Source organism: Palaemon carinicauda, chromosome 21 (genome assembly GCF_036898095.1).
Source record: "Palaemon carinicauda isolate YSFRI2023 chromosome 21, ASM3689809v2, whole genome shotgun sequence".
Classification (NCBI taxonomy): domain Eukaryota; kingdom Metazoa; phylum Arthropoda; class Malacostraca; order Decapoda; family Palaemonidae; genus Palaemon; species Palaemon carinicauda.
This window is the reverse complement of record NC_090745.1, coordinates 52,791,298-52,816,731: the sequence shown is the minus strand read 5'-3', so window position 1 is coordinate 52,816,731 and position 25,434 is coordinate 52,791,298. Positions and strand designations below refer to the sequence as shown.

The window sequence follows — 25,434 nt, the reverse complement described above, 5'->3', positions numbered from 1 at the left end:
TCAATTATAACAAAGCATTCCAAACTCTTGAAGAGTAAGCTCTTTAAGATGGCAGCAGTGATAGGAATTGCTGATAATATGATCAAGATTTAAATTTTCCTTTCATAGCGAATAAATCTTCATTACAAGTTACTTAAATTGAGGTGAGATCACTGTATATAAATATTTACTTGTTCAAATCCTATTTTTGGGCTCAAGCCATGGCGTCCTGATGGAAGGTTCCTGTTTGGTAGCTTCCTTGGGTATAAGACTACTAAGATATTCCCAGAGAATTTAACCACAGGTTATCACAGAATTCTAACTTCTGGAGCGAGTATCTCAAAGGTTTCCCTTTAAGACATCGTAATACAACAGGGGACACGCATGTCTGAACGTGCCACATAGCTATCTCCACCCCGAACAGAGTTAATGCTTCGGTGTGTAAGGGCTGAGAATAGCTGGGAGCCGTTCCACAGCTAATCTCACTCGTGGCTACTACTGATACTCGAGACGTAAACAAACGGACGCCATTGCTCTAATGACGTCACGCCCGTCTTTATCCTTTGTTTAGTAGCTGCCCTACTTAGACGGATTTTCCCTTGTGTTATCTTTATCACTTTGCATCTTCGCTATGTCGTTACCTTCAGCCTCGCCTTCTTCTGGAAAGTTGAGTACAAGGTTCCAGTATTGTTTAATTAAGCTCTGGCCGTAAAGTAAATATTATTTTGCGAAATAATTGATGTTTTGTGGCAGAGCTGTGCCTCTACCGGACCCGCCATTTTATGGCGTCGTTGTTGTTTTGCATGTCTTATTTAGTTAGCCACAACAACGCTTCCGGCATTATATACTAATCGAATACATTAGTTTATTTAGTCTTCATAGCTAGGAACTTTTATATCGTGTTTAGACGCTTTTTATCGGTCATCGATTGACCTCATACCAGTCGGCTACTATAGCCCCCAGGCCAGGAGCCTACATACAAGTGTTCATGCATGATTTATTAGTGATCCTAGACTAAGTTATGAAGATAGTGGCATTATTATTTTACAATACTTTTGACAGTGATGCAAATGTTTTCGCCTTCAGGGACCATATAGGGGATAGGCTAGTCAGTGATTCTTTCTAGCCTAACCTAACCTTAGGACCCCTATATGCTTCCTTCATCCCCTGCCTTGGCATTCCCTCTATTTAGCCTTGATCCCTTTTCTGAGTAAAGGGATTAATTGTCTAATAGAGTATATATCGCCTCTCGGTCCTCCCTAAAGGAATGAACCCCCTTTAGGATTGCGTCTGAGAGTGAGGTTAGGCTAGCCTACCTCTATGGCTAGGATAGTCTATGACTTTCCTGCGATAGCGATATGTCTTCTTCCTTGCCTAGTTCAGGACTTTTAGCCCTGTTCTAGGTCGGGTTAGGAAGGTTTCTCTGTTCCATGCTGAAACTGTACTCTTGCACCGTTTTAGCCGATCAGCCTAATCTTAGGTTAGGGAGTGTCCTCCCTTCCCTTAGTGGCCGCTCTGGTACAGAAACCCTTCCTGGGAAGACCTCTCTCTTCTCCCTCCCCACCTATCTCTTGTATAGCCTAGCCTATGCTTAGGTTAGTTTATACTCATCTGTCCCCTGTCCTACAACTCCTCCTTAGGGTGGATGAGTAGGGCTACCCGAGCTTCCCTGTGCAGTCCGCTCTGGTACATATACCTTCATAGTGTCCTATAAGGTTAGTTACTAGTATAGTTCTGCATATGGGAGTCTCCCCCCCTCCCCTCTTGGGTGTTCCCTAGCCCTCCCTTGGGCTACCTAGCTCCTGGTCCCTAGTGACCCCTGCTTATGGATGTTAGAGCCTGCCTCTATCATGGGTACACCCTCTCAGGGAGGGGGAGGGATGTCTGGAACCCTGACGGTACTTCCTGCATCCCTTCCCCCCTCCCCCTGTCTCTCTATCTATCCGGGTGCCGGTCTCTTGCCGCCTCTACTGTCGGCAATACCTGCCTCCTTCTTGGTGACTTCCCTACCCTTGCCGCCAGCCCCCCGTGTACCAAGGGACTGCCGGCTGCCGCCGGCTACTACCGGCGGCTCTCCTACTCCTATCTAATCGTCCGCCTGCCGGTCGATCACCGGAGTGCCGGCATATACTGCCGGCAACCCGATACTACCTGTACCATCCTTATCCCAGTCACCAACCTGGCATCCTCCGACTGCCGGAGCCGCCGCTTCCTGCCGGCGTGCCGCCGTTGTGCCGGCGGCCGCCATCCTGGTATCTAACTGACTTTTGAAAATTGTCTGTTCTAATGCCAGAATCTATGCTGGAGCGAGCTCCGGCATGCCGGCGGCTTGCCGGATGCCTCGGAGGCGTCAAGAATACTTGCACCCCCTCACTGTAGCTATCATAAGACTAGGATAGCCCTACATGGCAAATAGATAAGCTGCTTTTGCTTTTAAGATCAGTACCTAGTACTGCTCTATTAGTGATCATGCTGTCTCTTTGCATTCTTCTAATTCCAGCATGCTATGTGCATCTTAGCACGGCTGGTTGCCAGAAGCAGTTACCTTTAATGAGGCCTTCTGGCTCTTAACTGGGAACCGAATGAATTCGATCCCAATCTTGTCCTTGGTTTTCCATGGAGTTCCAAAATAATGGGAATCCTAGGAAACTATATCCAATGATCTCGGTCATTTGGATTATCCCAGGACCAAGCTTATGGTAACCAGCCGGGCGAGATGCATGGAGCGTGTTCTCCTTTACTGTTTTCATTCTCTATGCATCACACCTTCTTTAAGTTAAAATTAATGATTAATATTAACTTAGTTTAAGAGCCATTCTTATGACTCCCCCATACTCATTTTCTCTTTCTTCCACAGGAGGAGCAGATGAAGTGTGACTTCGCCTTCTGCGCTGTGAAACGCCCGCAGTTTTACGGGCATACGGCTTGCAGGACTCACGCCCCTTGTGCAGACAAGAAAGGGGATTTGAAGTTCTGGAATCCACTGGATTGTACGGTCTGCCAGGCCCACCTAGTTGAGGCCTTCCATAACCCTCCCTCAGCGGAGGTTAGAGACATTTCTCGTGAAAAGCTGCGCAAGTGGGTGCGTGGCTTTCAGAAAAATGCTACTGGACCGTACCTGGCCACCGAAGAACTGAGGTCCCTGTTGTTCCCTAAGGCCTCCCCTGACTCAGTGGTTCCAAAAGAAGCAATCCCCACTGTCCAAATTACGGTGGAACCTGATGTGGTCATGGCTCAGTCCATGCACGAGTGTCGTTTAGATTCCGAGGATGATGAACAGATCTCAGATGTCTCGGAAGACACGGAGAAGACGCTTATGGCTCAAGGAGCCGAAGAGGACGAAGACAAGGTGGAATACACCGAGTCGGAGCTTAGAGCTGCTCCCTCGTCCATCCCTCCGCCTACTCCTACACCGACGGAAATGTCCATTCCGTCTACCTCCTCGACCCCGGATCCTTCCTCTTCTACCCAAGAACTGATCCGGCTGATTAGAGCTGTCATGGACGACAGACTGAAGGAGAACCAGGAGTCCATCAGGTCAATGATTGGATCCAGAGAACCGAAGAAGATTTCGGTCAAGGATCTCCCAGCTTGCTCTCATGCCAACCCGTGGAGGTATGCAGAGCATATGGTTATTGCGACCGGCAGGATCTTTGTTAGTGACAAGATCGGCACGGTCCCGTTGGAAGATGTGGAGTTCTTCCCAAGCTTCGAGGCCTACCCGGACTGTTACGTCCGGCTTCGTTCCGAACCTGCCTCGAAGGAAGAGACCGAACCTAAAGAAGAGATAGTGTTCGATCTCGCAAAGGCCCAGGCTATGCTAGCCTCCGCATTTAAGAGTAGGGGCTTTACCTGCTCTAAGCTTCCAGCCTTGAGCAAGAAGCATCCTACATACGTCGCACCTGACACTGCGGTTCTTCCTTTCTTGGAAAAGGCCTTAGCTGCATGCCTTAAAGCGGCGGAAGAAGGAAAACCCTGCCCTGCACTGGAGGAGTGCAGACCCTTCTCCATCGTGACCCCCCCCTGACGCTCGACACTGGAAAGATGTTCAGCATACTTTCGTCGTGGGTAGGCTCGATCCTGACGTCGCCGGACGTCAGTTTAATGAAGACCTCCCTAAGCTCAATGATCACCTCCTTCGCCGGGAACAAGACACGAAGGAGAGGCTTGCGGCATCTCTTTCTCATCAAGTCCAACTGGAAGTGATGGCCTGTGACACAAGAGTACCAGATCACTACATGGTACTAGCCAAATCCCACTTACTTACAGTAATGAAGGACTTGTACCATTTCATAAAGGCTCGTAGAGCCTGTCGTGAATTCGTGTTTGCCGGTGCCACCGTGAAACACGAACCCCGGAGGCTGATTTCCTCCAACATCTGGGGAAAGCACCTGTTTCCTTCTGACCTTGTCAAGGAAATAACTGACAGAGCCGCCACGGAGAATAGGAACCTTCTCCACAAGTGGGGCATGTCCAGAAAAAGGAAACCCTCTCAGGACGATGGACCTCAGCCTAAGAGGAAACCGCAAAAGCCAAAACCCCAGCAACGTCAGCAACGACGTCAGTTTCCGGGACCCGCTACCTCCCAAGTGGTTGCCCAACCACAACAGACCTTTCAATTGGTCCCCCAACCGGTGTTGTCACAGTCACCGGTCTTCACCCCTGCCTTTGAGCAACCATCCACTACCTTTCATGCCAAAGGTAGAGGCTCGTCCAGGGGTGCAAGCAGAGACGCATCTCGTCGTCCCTCCAGAGGTAGAGGAGGAAAGGGAGCTAGCGGCCGAGGCAACAAGTCCTCGGGACACCAGAAGCAATGAAGTGCTTCCGGTGGGAGGAAGACTCCGCCAATTCCAGGATCGTTGGACCTTCGATCCCTGGGCACACAGCATCATCAAGAACGGTCTAGGCTGGAGTTGGACGCAACCACCCCCAATCTTCCAGCGGTTCTTCCAACAATCGACCCCCATTCTGGAAGAATATGTTCTAGACCTCTTGAACAAGAAGGTGATAAGGAAGGTAAAGTCCACCAGGTTCCAAGGGAGACTGTTTTGCGTTCCCAAGAAGGACTCAGACAAACTCAGAGTCATTCTGGACTTATCCCCCCTCAACAAGTTCATAGAGAACAACAAATTCAAGATGCTGACGCTTCAACAAATAAGGACCCTTCTGCCTCAAGGTTCCTACACGGTCTCTATAGACCTGGCGGATGCCTATTGGCACATTCCAATGAACCATCACGCTTCCTCCTACCTAGGATTTCGACTCCAAAGGAAAAGCTACGCCTTCCGGGCCATGCCATTCGGCCTCAATGTGGCCCCTCGGATCTTCACAAAGCTGGCGGATGCCATAGTACAACAGCTCCGCCTAAGAAACGTCCAGGTGATGGCCTACCTCGACGACTGGCTAGTCTGGGCTCCATCGCCCGAAGAGTGTGCAAAGTCTTGCAACGAAGTTACCCAGTACCTAGAACACCTGGGATTCAAGATCAACGAGAAGAAATCTCGCCTCTCTCCAGCTCAGAAGTTTCAGTGGTTGGGAATCCACTGGAATCTTCAGTCACACCGCCTTTCCATCCCCCAGAAGAAAAGGAAGGAAATAGCAGGGTCTGTCAAGCGACTACTGAAATCCAAACGCATTTCAAGACGACAGCAGGAACGAGTTCTAGGCTCTCTACAATTCGCCTCAGTGACAAACCCAGTGCTTCGCGCACAGCTAAAGGATGCCGCGGGAGTCTGGAGACGCTCGGCATCCATCGCTCGAAGAGACCTCAAGAGACGGCTTCCAAACAGACTTCGACGCCTCCTAAAGCCGTGGTCGGAAGCAAAGGCCCTGAAAAGGTCCATTCCTCTCCAACACCCTCCTCCATCACTCAACATCCACACGGATGCCTCACTGGAAGGCTGGGGAGGTCACTCCCACCTGAAACAGGCTCAAGGGACCTGGTCTCCACTATTCAAGACGTTCCACATAAACATCTTGGAGGCCATGGCGGTCCTTCTAACTCTGAAGAAGTTATCCCCGCCGCCCTCGATCCACATCCGTCTAACCCTAGACAACTCGGTGGTAGTTCGTTGTCTCAATCGCCAAGGCTCAAGATCGCCCCAGATAAATCAGGTGCTTCTCCCAATCTTCCGTCTGGCGGAGAAGAAGAAGTGGCACCTGTCTGCAGTTCACCTACAAGGATTCCGCAATGTGACAGCGGATGCTCTATCTCGGACAAACCCGATAGAGTCGGAATGGTCTCTAGACGCAAGATCATTCTCCTTCATCTCTCATCAAGTCCCAGAACTTCAGATAGATCTCTTTGCAACGAGCGACAACAATCAACTTCCTCTGTACGTAGCCCCGTACGAGGACCCCAAAGCAGAAGCGGTGGACGCCATGTCACTGGACTGGAACAGATGGTCCAAGATATACCTGTTCCCTCCCACCAACCTTCTGTTGAAAGTCCTCTCCAAACTGAGAACCTTCAAAGGGACAGCGGCCCTAGTGGCTCCCAAGTGGCCCCGGAGCAACTGGTACCCCCTGGTCCTGGAGCTGCAGCCCAAGCTGATCCCTCTCCCGGGCCCAGTTCTCTCTCAACAAGTACAGAAGTCGACTGTCTTCGCTTCATCATCGAAAATCAAGGACCTTCATCTCATGATTTTCTCTCCCTTGCCGCAAAGAAGAGGTTTGGGATCTCGAAGAAAAGTCTAGACTTCCTAGAGGAATACAAGACCGAATCCACGAGACGGCAATATGAATCATCCTGGAGGAAATGGGTCTCCTTTGTCAAGGCAAAAAATCCTAAAGAAATCACCATTGATTTCTGTATGTCCTTCTTCATTCACCTTCATGGACAAGGATTAGCAGCCAATACGATTTCAACCTGCAAATCGGCCTTGACTAGACCAATTCTATATGCTTTCCAAATTGATCTGTCCAACGACATCTTTAACAAATTACCAAAAGCATGTGCTCGCCTACGCCCAGCACCCCCTCCGAAACCGATCTCCTGGTCACTAGACAAGGTACTCCATTTCGCCTCCAACTTGGACAACGATTCATGCCCCCTCAAGGATCTGACTCAGAAAGTTATATTTTTATTTGCTCTCGCCTCGGGAGCTCGAGTCAGCGAAATAGTGGCATTATCAAGAGAAGAGGGACACATCCTGTTTGCTGATTCAGGAGAAGTGACCCTCTCCCCTGATCCGACGTTTCTCGCTAAAAACGAATTACCCACCAAAAGATGGGGCCCTTGGAGAATATGCCCCCTGAAGGAGGATGTCTCTCTATGTCCAGTAGAGAGTCTCAAGGTCTATCTTCGCAGAACTTCGAATTTTGGTGGAGGCCAACTCTTCAAAGGAGAAACATCGGGCAGCGACCTGTCACTGAAACAATTAAGAGCGAAAATCACCTACTTCATTCGCAGAGCGGATCCGAACAGTACACCCGCTGGTCATGATCCTAGAAAAGTGGCATCGTCTCTGAACTTCTTTCAGAGCATGGACTTTGAAAGCCTTAAAAACTTTACGGGCTGGAAGTCCTCGCGAGTTTTCTTTAAACATTATGCGAAACAAGTGCACGAAGTCAAACATTTTGTGGTAGCCGCAGGTAGTGTTATGAAACCTGCACCTAACTCTGCATAGAACAGTGAGTTACTTGGGACTCTAACTCTTCGGGTGCCTATGTTGACCCTCGAGCGATTCATAGTGATGTCTAAAAACACTTAGTGCTTTTATAACTGTTCTTATCCCAGGTGAAATGTCATAGTGTCACACAAGTGCCGCATGCCTTGAGCATGATGTGTTGTTTAAAGACTTGCGTTCCTCGAGAACGAGTACCTACTAATCCTGAAATTCCTTTTCAGATTCAAGAGCAAGCCTTTATTTCTATGTACATTATTATTACTGTAAATGAACTTTACTTTTGCTGTAAATTATTTAATTTCTGCATTGTGAAATAAAATTTCTATTTTATTACTTATGCGTCTCTTTCAGCTCCTACCTACTATGAAATACATACTGTCATAGTTTTATTTATTCCTCCTCTCTTATGGTCATGAAGAATTTAAGATGTCTAATCCTAAATTATATTCACCCTGTCTCAGTAAGGTTCCTACACGAATACTTACTTCTGATAACCAAGAGATGAACTCTATACACAGTGCCCAACCACCACTGGCCTAATTCAGAATGTTCCTATACAAATATCAAACATTCTGCTTCATCTCTAAGTTCTTAAAAGTTCTTCTGTCAGGATGAATAGCCCTTCAATACCACTTTGACGTCGGCATAGCCCATGGGAACTTCCTACCAATGGGGGGCAGGATACTTCGTTCCTATGGTTCTTTACCTAAGATTACTTTGCTGTTTTGTCAATGCCTAGGCACTTAACACTGGGGGAAAATCTACCACGATACATTGATTCTCTGGTACTCTTCCATCAGGACGCCATGGCTTGAGCCCAAAAAACGGATTTTGAGCGAAGCGAAAAATCTATTTTTGGGTGAGATAGCCATGGCGTCCTGATGGACCCTCCCTACTACTTCGTCCAGTTTTGTTCCCACCCTACACAATTGTATCATGGTGATGGGCAGCAACTGGCGTCAGGATAAAGACGGGCGTGACGTCATTAGAGCAATGGCGTCCGTTTGTTTACGTCTCGAGTATCAGTAGTAGCCACGAGTGAGATTAGCTGTGGAACGGCTCCCAGCTATTCTCAGCCCTTACACACCGAAGCATTAACTCTGTTCGGGGTGGAGATAGCTATGTGGCACGTTCAGACATGCGTGTCCCCTGTTGTATTACGATGTCTTAAAGGGAAACCTTTGAGATACTCGCTCCAGAAGTTAGAATTCTGTGATAACCTGTGGTTAAATTCTCTGGGAATATCTTAGTAGTCTTATACCCAAGAAAGCTACCAAAACAGGAACCTTCCATCAGGACGCCATGGCTATCTCACCCAAAAATAGATTTTTCGCTTCGCTCAAAATCCGTTTATTCCATTGAAAGGCTTCAATTTAGAACTAGTAGAGCAAGCTCCAATTATTCACTTACTATAAAAGGGAAGGGGTCACAGGTAGGCTACTGCTTTGAACATTGATGAAAACTTAACGTTGATAAAAATTAAATTTACAAAACTAATACTAATGCGAGTCGTCACAAGCTTGCCAATTTATCAATCTGTAATAAAATATACAAGTAATCAGAGTAATTTTTAAGTTTGTAACTGCGAGTACAGGAAATTTAACTTTGTTAATCCTGTGTCTGTAGGCTATACTGTTGTCTAATAATTCCAGACTGATTGTCATATAAAGAACAACACTGAATGGCATGGTGGAATGTTATTCTGTTATCAGACCACAGATTGTCATAAAAAATAGCACTAAAGGTCACGATGTTATCTTATTTTTTTATCAAACCAAATTGCAAATTCGTACCCAATCAGTCAGAATATGTTGGTCCCTTGAACTGCCTGAGCAAAATATATAAACAGCTCGGCTAAAGTTATTATCTGTAACAGCAAAGTTTATAGTTATTTTCGAAGCGGATACCACCAGTTTAAACATTGGCACAAGAAGGTGGGTCAAAAATGCATTCTCAACAATCGGTGATATAATCATTAACTATAGATATGGTTTTCCATTTACCTGTTGATGTGGTTGATCCCGGTTCCTCTGAGACCGTGCCCTTGAGGACTTTTGCAGTTAAGTCTGTGCTAAGAAAAATCTTATCTCGTCTTTTGCGCTTGTATGGTCGATGCAGCCGTACTGTACCTGCCTGGAATGAAGTTAAAGACAAAATAGCAACATAAATAGCATATAATAACGACAAGGAAAACAAATATAGGCCTACACGTATGTATGCCACACACCAAAAGATACAAACAATTAGAATTTGAAATAAGTTCTGTATTATGTATCCTAATGTCTGGTAGAGTAAAACAAATCGAGTTCCTTATCATGAGAGACAAGTGGATTTTCTAACGGCTTGACCTGTTGTTCACGAAAGCTGGTTAATCCTGGGAGTATATCACGAAAGTCATATATATGACTTCAATCAATCAAGGGAATAAGTCCAGATAAAAAGCTTAGGAAACAGATCTGAAAAGTTTAGTTTCCTTGATCAAATTTGCCCGTGGACTTCGTGGATATCAACTTCTCTCTCTCTCTCTCTCTCTCTCTCTCTCTCTCTCTCTCTCTCTCTCTCTCTCTCTCTCTCTCTCTCTCTCTCTCTCTCTCTCTCTCTCTCTCCACACAGAACATAAAAGCTGAAAAGAAAGCACAAAAACTAATTGGTTACATAAAGAGACAAATCAAATACATAAACAAAGTCACTGTACAACAGCTATACACATTAGTAAGATCCCATCTAGAATCCGTAGTCCAATTCTGGGCTCCAAGTATTCAGAAGGATATAGATAGGCTAGAAGCAGTACAAGCTAGGGCCACCAAACTAATTCCAACACTAAGGCAATTTGGATATAGACTGAGGATGGATCGCTTGAACTTATTTGATCTGCAAACTCGACGACTAAGGGGACAGTTAATAGAGGCATTCAATGTTCTTAAAGGAATAACAAATATAGATTACAACAATCCATTCACGCCTAGCACAAATCAGTCCAGAAGTAGTGGATAAAACTGGAATTGAAAAGATACAACACTGTTCAATGTGGCAATTTCTTTACATACACAATAGCAAATACTTAGAATAGACTTCGACTGGATGTAGTAAACAGTAACACGGTAAACGAGTTCAAGCATAAGTTAGATAAGATCATGTGAACTCTCTAAATGCTTATACTAAATTGCTCTACCAAAGAGCAAATGGAGTCTCCACGATTGGACTGAAATGTCTGTTGAGACATTAAAAATCCTTGTAACTCTCTCTCTCTCTCTCTCTCTCTCTCTCTCTCTCTCTCTCTCTCTCTCTCTCTCTCTCTCTCTCTCTCTCTCTCTCTCTCTCTCTCCAAGTTGTTCTCACTTATTTTCGCAGATAAATGCTTCTAAAATAGTAGTGTTCTTAAGGTAAATAAAACTACATCATTAAGGGAAATTGCCGCTCTTGTGGATCTCCAAAGGGAAAGGACAAACAATTGGATAAGATGCAATTTTTGTGATAGTTACTACCAGAAATGTGGCTATGTAGATTCTAACACCCGTGATGTAAATATGGAGAAAATGCTATGGCTTTGTCCTGAGTGTGTAGATAAAGCCAAAATTACAATAAAAAACAGGAAGATATGGAGGGAATAAATATAAAAAATGGAAGAGGGGCTACAGATAAAAAAACGTTACAATGAAGAGCATGCAAGCAAATAATCTTACGGAGAAATTTGAAATCTAACGAAGAAAATTGAATAAATTAACATTTCAAACACTGATGACATGCTGAACACGGTAAAGAAAATACCTCGTACTAATCAAATCAACACAAACATCAACTAGAATCACCGTTAGGAATAATTAGTTTGAAAAAGTACTCAAAAATATACCAATTCTTAATATTAGATCAATCTCAAAATGAATTTCTTTTGTTAATATCACTGATGGCAGGATTAGTGTTGAAGCAGTAAATATGATTCATTATTATTAATTTATTCAATAATTCCACCAATAGCTATATCGCTTAATCACAGGTAACTATCAATTCCCTCCTTAAATTTGGAAAAAGTAAACTACCCTGAAACAAAGCTTGCGTTAATTATATCATCAAGATAAATTATCACCGCACTTCCAACCAATCCAGATACCCAATTTACAATAGCACCTATACCGAGGATGGCTTTAACACCTGAAATACCCAAAACTGGCATGACATAAAAATTCGAAATAATGGAATCTTCCAAAATTTCAAAATGTTGAATGAAAGAAGTATGCCCCAAAAAATATTGCCTCCCACTTATCCACATTTAATAACCTCCGACGATCGAATAAAGGGAACTGTCTGATCTTCAGCTGGTGACTCTCCTCTTAATTTGTTGGAAGAACTTGAGGTCCACTAAATTTCTTATTCTTGACATAGATATTAAATTTTGGCACCGTCATTCAAATAGTTCGTTATGCATGTTGCACAAGATTTTTCATAATTCTGACTATACTTTGCATTCAGATCTTCCCACATGGCACCAACCTGTACATAGCACTACTGTGGGAATTGTGGAGAAACTATATATATATATATATATATATATATATATATATATATATATATATATATATATATATATATATATATATATATATATATATATATATATATGTGTGTGTGTGTGTGTGTGTGTGTGTGTGTGTATATATATATATAAATATATATATATATATATTTTTTTTTTTTTTTAATTGGTGAGTGGGCCCTTGTTATTCCAGGAAAGTCTTCCTACACCATATAATTAAAGATCAGCAGGGGAGGAAAAGGAGCACTATCACTCAAGGCCAAAACACCCTGTTAATAACTTTGATGGTGTAGTTCACATACTTTCACTCTAGATGCAAAAAAAAAAAAACTGTACTCTGTCCGGAGGCCTGATGGCCTACCTTAGCTTTGTCAGGTCTAAAGCTATCTCACTCTTATAGGCTCTATTTCGGCTCCGTCCCATGGACCCCAATGAGATGCTGGACAGGAATTTTATGTTATGAAATTATTGAGACAATGGCAATGAAGGGAGCAGTGATGTAGTATAGTAAAGTATAAGTAAAAGATAAGGAACTTTACCTTCAAAGCATACAATGAATACTAAGTCACTTGCTAATACACTATTACTCTTAAGGTATTTAGACTTACGCATTTCAATATATCGGGTTTACTGTCCCGAGATTAAATATTAATGTTAGATATAATCCATAAGAAAAGGGAGTAGTAATACAAAAGGATGTAATTAACTTAATCTAGTTATTTTATTACATAAAATTTACATTTAAAAAAAATCGGACATCTTAACAGCAGCAAAAGAGGTTAAACGAGCAAAAAACTAAATAAAACCAATGCAACTTAGCAAAATCAAAAGGCAATCAAAATATGTGTGACTCGAGTTCTCTTGCAACAGCAAATGATTGTAATGCGGTCGGACACGTGGTTTTTTTACCCGAGACTGTAATAGTCTCTATAGCAAATGTTATACACAAAATTTGTACACTAAATCCCACGCACTCAGCCCGAAATATTTAAAAGCCCATTAAACCTAAATCAATGATATAATAATTTAAGCTAATCTAAAATGGGGGACCTTAACTTTACTGTGAAATCGGCACTGCCATATGACTCGCGGAATAAGAAAGTCTTCAGTTTCCTCTTGAAAGCCTTAATGTCTTCAATCATTCGGATGTCTCGTGGGAGCTTAGTGTATAGTCTCGGGCCACATATTTAAAGAATCTGGAACCTACAGTAGACATATATCTAGTTTCTAATAGTTTGAAACCATCTGTAACTATTCCCATGTCCACACAATTTGTTGGCTGCACATTATGTAGCAATTCTCTTCAGTATTATGGACGACCGGTTCTGATAACTTGATGGGTTATTGTACATATTTTGAAATAGATTCTCAATTTAATCAGCAGCCAGTGTAAATCAATTAGTAGGGGTGATCCTTTCTCTAGGTAGGACACCTTTTACCAGTCTTTCTCCTCTGTTTAATATGTTTAGTAATTTCTTAAGTTGTGCTTTTGGTAAATTATAATAAATGGAGTTGCAGTAGTCAATACTGGTAACAACTCAGTTTATCACAAGTTTCTTTACAGAATTTTCATCCAGGTACTTTTTTATATAAGCAATATTTCTTAGATGATAACCAGCAGTTTTTACTACAATATTTATGTGGGCATTGAGAGATAAGTTACAATAAAGAAATACTCCTAGATCACGAACTTTACTAGATATCGGCACTGAGTCATTATTTATGTTCAATCGAATATCACCCAAGCTTCTCACGGTTTCTCTTACCCATCACCATGAACTCAGATTTGTTCTCATTTAATTTTAGTTGTTTAATTGTCATCCATTCTCTAACACTAACAAGGATTCGGTTTAGTTTCAGTAGTGTCATCTATATCATTTATGGAGAAGTAAAATTGTGTGTCATCCGCAAATAGTTTGAACTTCACACCATGCCTTTGAAATATTTTTTATACACCAATAGTATAGATGCAGAAAATGATTGGGCCTAACAACACTCCCCTGGGGTATCCCTCGGTTTAAAGGTTCATATGATGAATAAGAGTTTCCAATTTGTACACAATAATTTCTACCAACCAAGTAGTCTTTTAGGTATTCAAAAGCTTGATCTTTAACACCGATGCACCGTAGGTCATTTAGTAGCAGTTCATGCACAACTATCAAAAGCCGTAATTAGATCAATTAATATTCATATACCATATTTATTTTCATCCATCATTTCCAGCATATCCTTTACAACAGAGAAGATGGCTGTCTCCGTAGAGTATAGTTTTCTGTAAGCAGATTGGTTGTCAGGCAAAGCTTCTTTTACTTCTAAGTGACTGACTAGTTCAAAAATTACGTATTCAAGCACTTTAGCAACAAAGGATAGATTTGAAATAGGCCTATATAAGCTTAATTCCTGGTAGTTCAGAGCATTTTTCAGAACTGGTGTGAATTACATTCTGCAATGATTACATTTGCTATTCTCATTATCATTTCAGCTAGACTAGAAAAGTTTTCCTCTCCAATTATTTCAGATATTGGCATAGGATCGATCGCGCAGTTTTTCTTTGCTCTCTTGATAATCCTGGTGATGTCATTTTGTGTTATGATGTTAAATCTTATTAATTTTGTTGGTGTGTCAGGTGTATCATTAATCTGATGTTGAGAATTTACAAATCACCTTGTTATATTTTAATTTTTTTTTTTTTATAAAGAATACTAGAATATAATTTTCTAGTTCCTGGTCACTATATCCATCAGGTAGCTTCTTTTTGTTTACACTACTCATTATACCATTTACAAGACGATATAACTTATCTATGTCTGTTACTGCTTCGGGGATTTTTCTCTTATAGTATTCACTTTTTTCTTCTTAGTAGGTAGTTATATTGACACGTAGCAGTTTTGTATTCTACCCATATACTTTCAGTTTTTAACCGATTTCACTTTCTTTCTTTACACCTTTTTCCCTCTTTTTCACTAAAGTCTCTCCGTCAAACCAAGGAGATTGGTCTTTAACAGTTATAGTCTTTTCCATCGGTGGGCACATGGTATCATATTCACTTTTATTCACTTTATTAGAAGTGATCGTAAGACAGTTAACACACACAGCTCCCAATAGACGTTGGTTATCATGATCACAGGGAATGTTGATAGTATCGTTTATTTACTTTGTAACTTGATTTGTGTCTAAAATTTATTTTCTTTACCACTGCATGTTTCTGCAGAGGTAGACTAAACGTAATAAGTTTGTGCACTGGGGAGATAGTACATTTCTCTTCGATATTTATTTCAGATACAATATTATTCATTCAATCACTCAAAACTAGGTCCAACGTTAAGGTAGTTGCACAGTCAACATTATTCAATAGTCGATGTAATTCTAATAACTCACTAAATGCAAATGCTTCGGGATTTGATACTTCATCCATCCAAAAATTGAAGTCCCCACATATAACTAATTCATTTTTCTCCATGATAATCATCTCAATAAATGCACTGAATTCTTGAAAAAGGATACTAGAGTTTGTTCTTGAAGATTTGTAGACTGTTACAAAGGATATTTTTTTTTTTTTTGGCGTACTGTTTATTCTTATATATTCAAAGCTTGTTACACTAGTTCTTTTTTAACATTCTGAGATTTGGGTAACTTTTATGAATAAAGAGTCCGACACCCGCACCAGACCTACCCTTTCTCAGAGTGATCTTAGTCTTGTCAAAGTTATGAGACCATGTTTCAGATAATGCTAGTATGTCCAAACATTTCTTGTTTATCAATTCTCGAATTTGAATAGTTTTATTACCTACATATTGTATATTTACATAGCCACAGTTTATGACGTCCTTAGTAACCATGATCAGTATTTTCTGCAAGTCTTTTCAGTTCCAAGTCATAAGCTTTGCAGTCTAAAATTTACTATGTGGTCACTTGGTTTCTTTTAACTTTGCGCAGTTAATACACTTTGACACTTGCAAATTACGCTCCTTGGTGGAATGTTTTCCTGAACATTTCCCGCAGACTATCATCATTCTTAGAATTGCAATTTTTTTCAAGATATTCATACCTCTGACAGTGGTAGCAGGTAATCACATGGTACCTATCACATATAAGTATCCCGTCGTTACAAAACGTTGTCCCCATTATCATGAATAGCCTTCTGAACTTCAAGATCACATTTCAGCACATAGTGGGTAGTCCTATCAGGACTGCACTTATCTTCTTTTATATACTTTGAATTTGGTCCAGGCAACGATTTCTTTGAATCAAAGCATTTAATACATCATATTCATCATTGTACACATTGCATATCATTATAATTTATTTTAGTTCTGGAATCTTTTTCGTTGCGGTGTCGGCAACGAATGTCTGAATTTTGTTTGCAGCCTCTTCTCCGATCATTTTGTTTGCAAAGTTTACAACAACATTTCTATTCGAAGGTGACCTCAAGTTAAGTATAGAAATGTCTTTAAGTGCCTGATCAACCTCGTGTTTTTTATTTCAGTAATTTTAGTTGTTGTATTTGTTGATTTAATTACCAGCAGATTTTTTTCCTTAACTTTGTCATCATATGTCGTTTTCTCCGGTTTTGGGTCCATCAATGATTGAAGTGTTGCCTTAATCAATTCAATATTCATAACAAGATTATCAACTTTCTCAGTGAGGTCAGTAGTCTGGGTGGAATTTACTGCATGTGTACTAAGGTCTGCAAGTTTGTTTTCCAATTCATCGATTCTCACGTCTTGTTCGCCCAGGGCCTCTTCTCTCATATTCACATCTTCCTTTAATTTTGATATATATAAATTGGATTGTCTGGCTTCACCTATGCAGTATGGGCATAATCAATCTACATTATTTCGTTTGTTATCAGTGATGTCTGCCACTAAATACACACATTTCTTATGATAGAATTTATTGCAATCACATCCTATCTATTTTTCCGGTCTCTCTCGTGGCTTCACATATGAGGCAGAAATAGTTAGGAACAGACATAGGGTACTGTTTCTTCTCACTTATGTTTCTAAGCGAGAAACAAAAGCTAAAACATGACTCAAGGGGGGCGTTGAACGGAGCTCCACACAAAACAAGACCACACCTCAGTGGCTCAACTACCTTGTGTTAAGTATAAGAATGTCTTTAAGTGTCTGTTGAACCTCGTGTTTTCTTTCAGCAATTTTAGTTGTTGTATTTGTTTATATAATTACCAAGAGATTTTTTTCCTTAACTTTGTCAGCATATGTCGTTTTCTCCGGTTTCGGGCCCATCAATGATTGAAGTGTTGCCTTAATTGATTCCATATTCAAAGCAAGATTATCAACTTTTTCAGTGAGGCAAGTAGTCTGGGTGGAATTTGCTGCATGTGTGCTAAGGTCTGCAAGTTTGTTTTTCAATTCAGCGAATCTCAAGTCTTGTTCGCTCAGGGCATCCTCTCTTATATTCACATCTTCCTTCAATTTTGATATATATAAATTGGCTTGTCTGGCTTCACCTATGCAGTGTGGGCATAACCAATCTAGGTTTTTCGTTTATTATCAGTGATGCCTGTCACTATATACACACATTACTTATGATAGAATCTATTACAATCACATCCTATCCATTTTTTCCGGTCTTCCTCCGTGGTTTCACATATGAGTTAGAAATAGTTAGGGACAAACATGGTGTATTGTTTCTCTCTCACTTAGGTTTCTCCATAAGATTAACTAATATCTTTTCAACAATATTCTATGCGAGAAACAAAAGCTAAAACACGACTCAGGGCGAGTGTTGAAAGGAGCTCCGCGCAAAACGAATCCAGACCTCAGCGGCTCAACTACTCAACTCAAAGTGGCCACCTGATTTTCCTGCACTCCTTACTTGAAATGAAGCCCTTGTCCTTAAATGATTGTTACAACTTGTTTGCTTTTAAAATGCCATTGAATGGATAGTTTGCATCCTTCGTCCTTTGGCGCACCCCTGGAATCCTCCCTTCTTGGCAGATCGGGTATCGCTGGCACAGTTCCCTGGATCCTCTTCTTACCTCTCTCTAGCTGACAGGATACCAGTGCTCTGCTTCTATGTTCTCTGTTTGGTGGGAGTCGAGTGGAGGTGAGCCACAGCAATGCAGATTGCCCGTCAGGTTAGATCTGCAGTACATGAATGAATGGGCCGACCTTTAGGTCGCGTGGGCTCACCTGGGTTTAGCTTTCAAACAGGTGAGGGTCAGTGGGTGTAGGATAACCCAGCTGAGGTGCCATATCAGTATTTTGGGAAGGATAATAAAACGTTGCAAGGAGTGAGTAGGAGGCAGGATTTTGTGCAAAATACGAAGAGAAATCTTGCAGCTCTACGAGACTATACATACCTAGTAATCCTACCTATTCTAGCTTACTAAAAATTAATAACTTTATTGAGTAAGTAGCAAAGGGCTGGTGCTATGGGCATACATCTTAAAATTAATCAGACCTGAATTGGTACTGAAGAGATAAAAACTGCTCATAAGTCAGCAGTATTAGAATTACATTCAAAACCAGTGTAATAATTCATCTTGACACACGTAGTTTAAGGAAAGAACTATCCTACGCCGGCATAAGGCTTTTGTAATGTTTCTTCGCTGTGACATCATGCACACGGCGTACGGTATTGTCAACTAGTTAAATTAGTGCAGTCTACCCGTGTTTCGGTAAAGAAAACAAAGTATGGGAGCAAAAGTGTCAGGGGTGACTGCAATATTGGGAGCGAGACCAAAAGGATAGAAGAAAAATGAAGAAAAATTCTTCACACCCTGGAGATAAAGGGAGGAAGAAATGAGAGAAGGGTTAGTTCTGGCAAATGTAATTCAACTACTTGTTAGTAGGCGCGAGATAAATCTACTGGATGAACAATTGAGTGAAATCATTCTTAACATCAACGTTCGTTTAAAGTTACTAAAACGCTGTTAGCGTTGATTAAATTCAATCAAGTGAAAGTCATGTATAAATGTTTTTGCTGGGAAAACTGAAACCGCAGGCAATGCTTCATGGAAGCATTAATATAAGTAAATGAGCAGTGTTAAATTTAATCCTACAATGGAAAGGTAATCGAATGATTAAAATACAATACTTCCCACACAAAGGGTAAGGAGAGAACTATCAAATCATGAGCCGATAACAGTCCAGTTCAGCAACAAGTCCGGCCAATGACAAATTCAAAATTATAGGGGCAAATCCCAGTCCTAGTCCGATATCCAATGTTCAACATTAAAAGTTTTTGCAAATAAAGTGACAAGCGTAATGAATACTTTGCATTCAACAAGTGAGAAAGGGAGAAAAGCTACTCCCTTCTCTGTGTTAAAATATGAACAATTATGTGACACTAGTTTCAATGATAAACAGAGAGACACACTAGGTGCATGGAGACATCGTAATTCTGACCGCGAGAGTCTTGAATAGCGTCTTAAAAGGAAACGTTGGAAAGTAAGGCATTGACAGTACACTTCAACAAAGCTCTACTCTGTTTCAGCGCAAGCTGAAGGATGTCAGGGGGATTGTAGTAACAATGTGATAACTTAAAGCAAAAATTTAATTTATGCTTTGAAACCAAAGCAGAGTATTGGTGGGGAAAATGCTGCTGTATGACTTGGCAAAAGAAATGAAAACTTAAAGTGGCACCATATACAGCTGAATGAAAAAAAACAGAAATAAATTACAACGGTCATAGTACCGAAGTCCTCAAACAAGGTAAATCGTAAACCAGCTCTAAGTTCTAGCGCAAGTTCTACATGTGTGAACTTCGCTAAACCCGCTGTCATGGCTAGGGATTCCTTTCTGATTGCTTAAAACCTTAAGGTTAACCTTGCATGGCTCATCCTTTCTGACTTCTAAAGTCTTAACGTTACGAGTATGTAGCTCTCTCGGAAAGCGGGTTTCAAATTCTTTAGTGGATGGTTTAGTGGCAACCCAAGTTGGAGAGGTAGTTACTGGCTTGTGGATGGGACAATCAGGCAAAGAGAGCACTGGTCCGTGGGATGGTAATGGCTTAATGGAATAGTCTACTGGTACAGGCCTTTGCTGACCTTCATGCACATAGTTAGGTTGGATGGCCTTAGCAATACCTCTAGGGGGGTTCACGTTGAGACCATGAACAGTATTTCCTCCAGTACGCACTGTCAAAGGCGGTACAGCAAAAGGGGTTTGGGTCTGATTGAACAGTGACTTAAGGCTTGGAAATGAGGACGGAGCAGGAGGGACTGACGTAAATTTACTAATCTTGTGATGTGCTGCCAATGTATTGAAACTTGAAGATTAATGGGTTGGGGAACTAATGCAAAATTAAGAACATTGTGCTTGACTTCCAACGTATCAACTAGGGGACTTCCGTTAATAGGATTTACAACAGGGTGCATCACTGAAGGTGTCTCCGATAAGGAACAAGACTGATTGGGTTTAATGGTTAAATTAGAATGAGCCATAAGACTATTAAAAGAAATCACAATTTTCCTAGAATAGGCAGCAAGCACGAGATGATTTACTTTTAACAATAGGATGGTCGTATAGACATTTCCAAAAGGTTTTATAACTGCAAAGTTTATCTCTTACGTTGCCAAAAAGGGTTTTAAAATGACCCACTGATTCAGGACCCATGCTCGGAAAATCAACTGAAGCGAGAGTATGAAGCCCTAAGTCAGCATTGTTTACAAAAAATATGAACTTTATTTCCTGTTCCTTAAGCCGAACACTTATCTCTTCTGGGCTGAGCGTTTCCGCCTTAGACAGCGGAGGGTTATTTACGGTACGAGTGAAATCCACCTTCTTGGATTGACCGTGTGTGATAGAAGGAATCGACAAAATTAAACAAAGGGTAAATCTGAATGGTGAAAGTTGTAAAGAAAAATCAAGGAACGTGAAAATAAGACTATAAATTTACAAGCGTGATAATTGAATATGTAAAATTACTCACACTGGGAGAAAAAAATTTTAAAGAAAGAAAGTGGAATAGGTTAAAAACTGAAAGAACTTGGGTAGAAAAGAAAACTGCTGCGTGTCAATATTACTACCTACTAAGAAGGAAAAAAAGTTAATACTGTAAGAGAAAAATCCCCGGAGCAGAATCAGACATAAATAAGCAATATCGTCTCGTAAATGGTATAATGGGAAATGTAAAAAAAAAGAAGCTACCTGATGGCTACAGTGACCAGGAATTAGCAAATAATTTTCTAGTATTCCTTAAAAACAAAATTGAAAATATAACCAGGTCATTTGTAAATACTCAACATCAGATTAATGATACACCAGGCGCACAGACAAAATCAATACGATTTAACATAACACAAGATGACATCACCAGAATTATCAAGAGAGCAAAGAAAACAAATTGCGCAATCGATCCTATGCCAATATCTGAAGTAACTGGAGGGACAGACTTTTCTAGTCTAGCCGAAATAATAACGAGAATAGCAAATGCAAGCATTGATAAATGTAAGTTTCCTAAATCTGAGAAAATGGCTAGAGTCACACCAGTTCTGAAAAATGAACTGGACTATAAGGAATTAAGCTCATATAGACCTATTTAAAATCTATCCTTTGTCTCAAAAGTACTTGAATATGTAATTCTTGAACAACTAGTCAGCCACTAAGAAGTAATAGAAGCTTTGCCTGACAACCAATCTGCTTACAGAAAACTATACTCTACGGAGACAGCCCTCTGCTCTGTTGTAAATGATATACTAGAAATGATGGATGAAAATAAATGTGGTATCTTACTACTGCTCGATCTCAGTGCTGCTTTTGATACAGTAGTGCATGAACTGCTACTATATGATCTACGGTCCATCGGCGTTGAAGATCAAGCCTTCGAATACCTAAAAGACTACTTAGTTGGTAGAAATTACTGTGTACAAATTGGAAACTCTTATTCATCATATGAACCCTTAAACAGAGGGGTACCCCAGGGGAGTGTACTTGGTCCAATCTTATTCCGCATCTATACAATTGGTCTATCGAAAATGCTACAAAGGCATGGCGTGAAGTTTAAACTATTTGCAGATGACACACAATTTTTCTTCTCCATAAATGATATACATGACACTACTGAAACTCTAAACCAAATCCTTGATAGTGTTGGGGAATGGATGATATTTAAACAACTAAAATTAAATGAGAACAAAACTGAATTCATGGTGGTGGGCAAGACAAGCCGCGTGAGAAACTTGAGTGATATTCAAATGAACATAAATAATGAGTCGGTGCCGATATCTAGAAAAGTTCGATATCTAGGTGTATTTCTTGACTGTAACCTGTCTCTATATGCCCAAATAAATAATGTAATAAAAACTGCTGGTTATCATCTAAGATATATTGCGTTTATAAAAAAAAAAAGTACCTGGACGGAAATTCTGTAAAGAAACTTGTGATAAACTGTGTTATTACCAGGATTGACTACTGCAACCCTATCTATTATAATTTACCAAAAGTCCAACTTAAGAAATTACAAAACATAATAAACAGAGGAGCAAGAATGATAAAAGGTGTACCACCTAGAGAAAGGATCTCCCCTACACTAATCGATTTACACTGGATGCCGATTAAAGCGAGAATTTAATTCAAAATGTACAATAACCCACCAAGTTATCAGAACCGGTTGTCCAAAATACTTAAGAGATTTGCTACATATTGTGCAGCCAACAAATCATGTCGACACAGGATTAGTTACAGATTGCTTCAAACTGTTGGAACCTAGATTTATGTCTACTTTAGGCTCCAGAGCCTTTAAATATGCGGCCCCGAGACTATATAACACGCTCCCACGAAACTTTCGAATGATTGAAGACATTAAGGTTTTCAAGAGGAAACTGAAGACTTTCTTATTTCATGAGTCCTTTGATAGTGACGATTTAACAGTAAATGAACAATACATGATATGAAACATTGAATTACTCTGAACAAACAAGGTAAAACGACAGTGAAGGTCCTGTAGAGAGCGGGGTTTCCCTGTTGTATGGGACCGGAAAAGCAGCCATCAAAGTAAAAGTAAAAGTAAATGACAAAATAAATGTAAATCGCAAAACTACTTTAAAATTCAAACTGACCGGGCCAGCAAAGTAGACGATGCTCGGTCACGTGATGTTGAACACATTACTAAATTCATTATATCCGTATAAGGCGATAACTGAATGAATTAAGCTACTCATGATGAGCATAAAACACGTTGAAAAGCAAATGGGCATATGAGATGAAAAATTAAAGTTAAAAGTTAAAATAACACGTCAAGGCTGACGCTGTTGTTGTGACGGTTTCACGGCTGCAGGCATACTGAGGTGACCACCAAACGATTCAAAAAATAAATGGGGGCACTTAAATGTAAAATGTGCTCTCTCATAGAGGTTAACAACATGAAAATTTCCTCACAAGGAGATAAAACAAATCTAATGGCTAAAAGGACAAAAAAAAAAAAAAAAAAAAAAAAAAAAACCTTATGAAACAAACAAACGAATTTACACTTACAAACGGACAAAGATCAATATATTCCCTCATACAGAGGTAACACGTACAGGCTAGGCATAGTTTCCTTAAGCGAAGGACACACTAATTTTCCCCACGCAGGGGGTGAGGTTAAACCTCCTCGCACAGACGCCAAACATAAACTCTCCTCAGATGAAAGATAAACACAAATCTCCTTACGAAAAGGACAACACAATTTTCCTCGCACAGAGGACAAATACCAAACTTCCCCCACACAGGGGATAAAGATTAAATCAATGTCGCGCATGTAAGTGTTAAACGATGAAGTTATAAATAAAAGTTAATGAAACAACACACAGCGAGTTACATATGGTAAACAGCAAATAAGTACCCTCTAGTTTGGGTTGTAAACAAGCTCCGCCATCTCAGAATAAAGATGTGTATTGAAACAGACTTGGTGAAATTAAGTTCTACCCTACTTGTAAGAAAACTTAAAATTATGGTGGGCCAAATTCTCTCTGTAGGACAACGACAAATGCTAGGCATACAGGGAACGTTAGTTAGAAAAGTTAGGGAAGATAAACGAAATAAGAAAAGGTAAACCAAGGTACAAAGTGATACAAACTAATTGTTACCTGACAAAATTATTAAACAGAACAAGTACACTGGTGCTCTCATTGAGCAGAAAAGATGGACATCTGAACAACACAAAAACCTTAGTTCAAGTAGCTTAGAACTTTCTGGTTATGAACAGACATGCCACAATACATAGTTGAACGGAATCGAGACAAAAACAAAGTTCCTATGTAAAAATGTAAAGAACATTCAAGAAACAAACTAACCTGGTTACACAGATTTTTCCTTAAACTCGTGGTCAATACAAAAAGATCATTATGACTACAAATCTCTCTTCCCAATAATTAAAGTCTGGGCTTTAGACATTCGACAAACTGGCTAGTGAGTGTGAATTAAAGTGATATAGTGAGGTAATGAATGCTTGATCAAGATGATTTACATTAATGCTTCATAGGTCGAAGGTAAAAGATTTGGTTCGAAGGACCGCTCGTGTAGAGAATTCATGTTTATTTTTATTCAATTGTTAAGTGGGAATTAAACATTCCGGGAGAGTCTCCCTAAACCATATAAGTAAATATCAATCAGCAGGGGAGAAAAAGGAGCAATATTACTCAAGGCAAAAATATCCTGTTAATAACTTTGACAAAGTTCACATACCTTCACTCTAAATGTAAAAAAAAAAACTGTACTCTGTCCAGATGACTGAAAACTCTACACGTAAAATAAAAGTAATTTGATGGCCTACCTTAGCTTTGTCAGGTCTAAAGCTATTTTACTCTTAAGCTCTGTTTTGGCTCTGTCTCAGGGACTCCAGTGAGATGCTCGACAGGAATTTTACATAATGAAATTATTGAGACAATGGCAATGGAGGGAGCAGTGATGTAGAGCAGTAAAGTATAAGTAAAAGATGAGGATCTTTACCTTCGAAGCATAGAGTGAATAATAAGTCATTTGCTAACAAACTATTACTCTTAAGGTATTTAGACTTACTCCTTTCAATACATCGGGTATACTGTCCCGAGATTAGATATTCATGTTAGACATAATCAATAAAAAAAAGGAGTAATACAAAATGGTGTAATTAACTTAATCTAGTTATTTTATTACACAAAAATTACATTGAAAAAACTCGGACATCTTAATAGCAGCAAAAGAGGTTATACAAGCAAAAAATTAGATAAAACAAATGTAAATTATCAAAATCAAAAGGCAATCAAACCATGCGTAACTCGAGGTCTCTTGCAATAGCAAAGGATTATAATGGGGTTGGACAAGTGGTCTTTTGACACGAGACTGCACAAGTCACTAAAGCAAGTGTTAT

The 25,434-nt window shown here is 40.4% G+C and overlaps 1 protein-coding gene across 1 annotated transcript in view; it reads right to left on the bottom strand.

The window, feature by feature from the left end:
• The window catches only part of Deaf1 (deformed epidermal autoregulatory factor 1), a 451,852-nt gene that overhangs the window by 76,865 nt on the left and 349,553 nt on the right, over window positions 1-25,434 (bottom strand). The window contains exon 5 of the mRNA XM_068345007.1: window positions 9,611-9,740. Within this exon, the coding sequence (XP_068201108.1) occupies window positions 9,611-9,740 (130 nt within the window). The remainder of the gene's footprint in view (window positions 1-9,610; window positions 9,741-25,434) is intronic.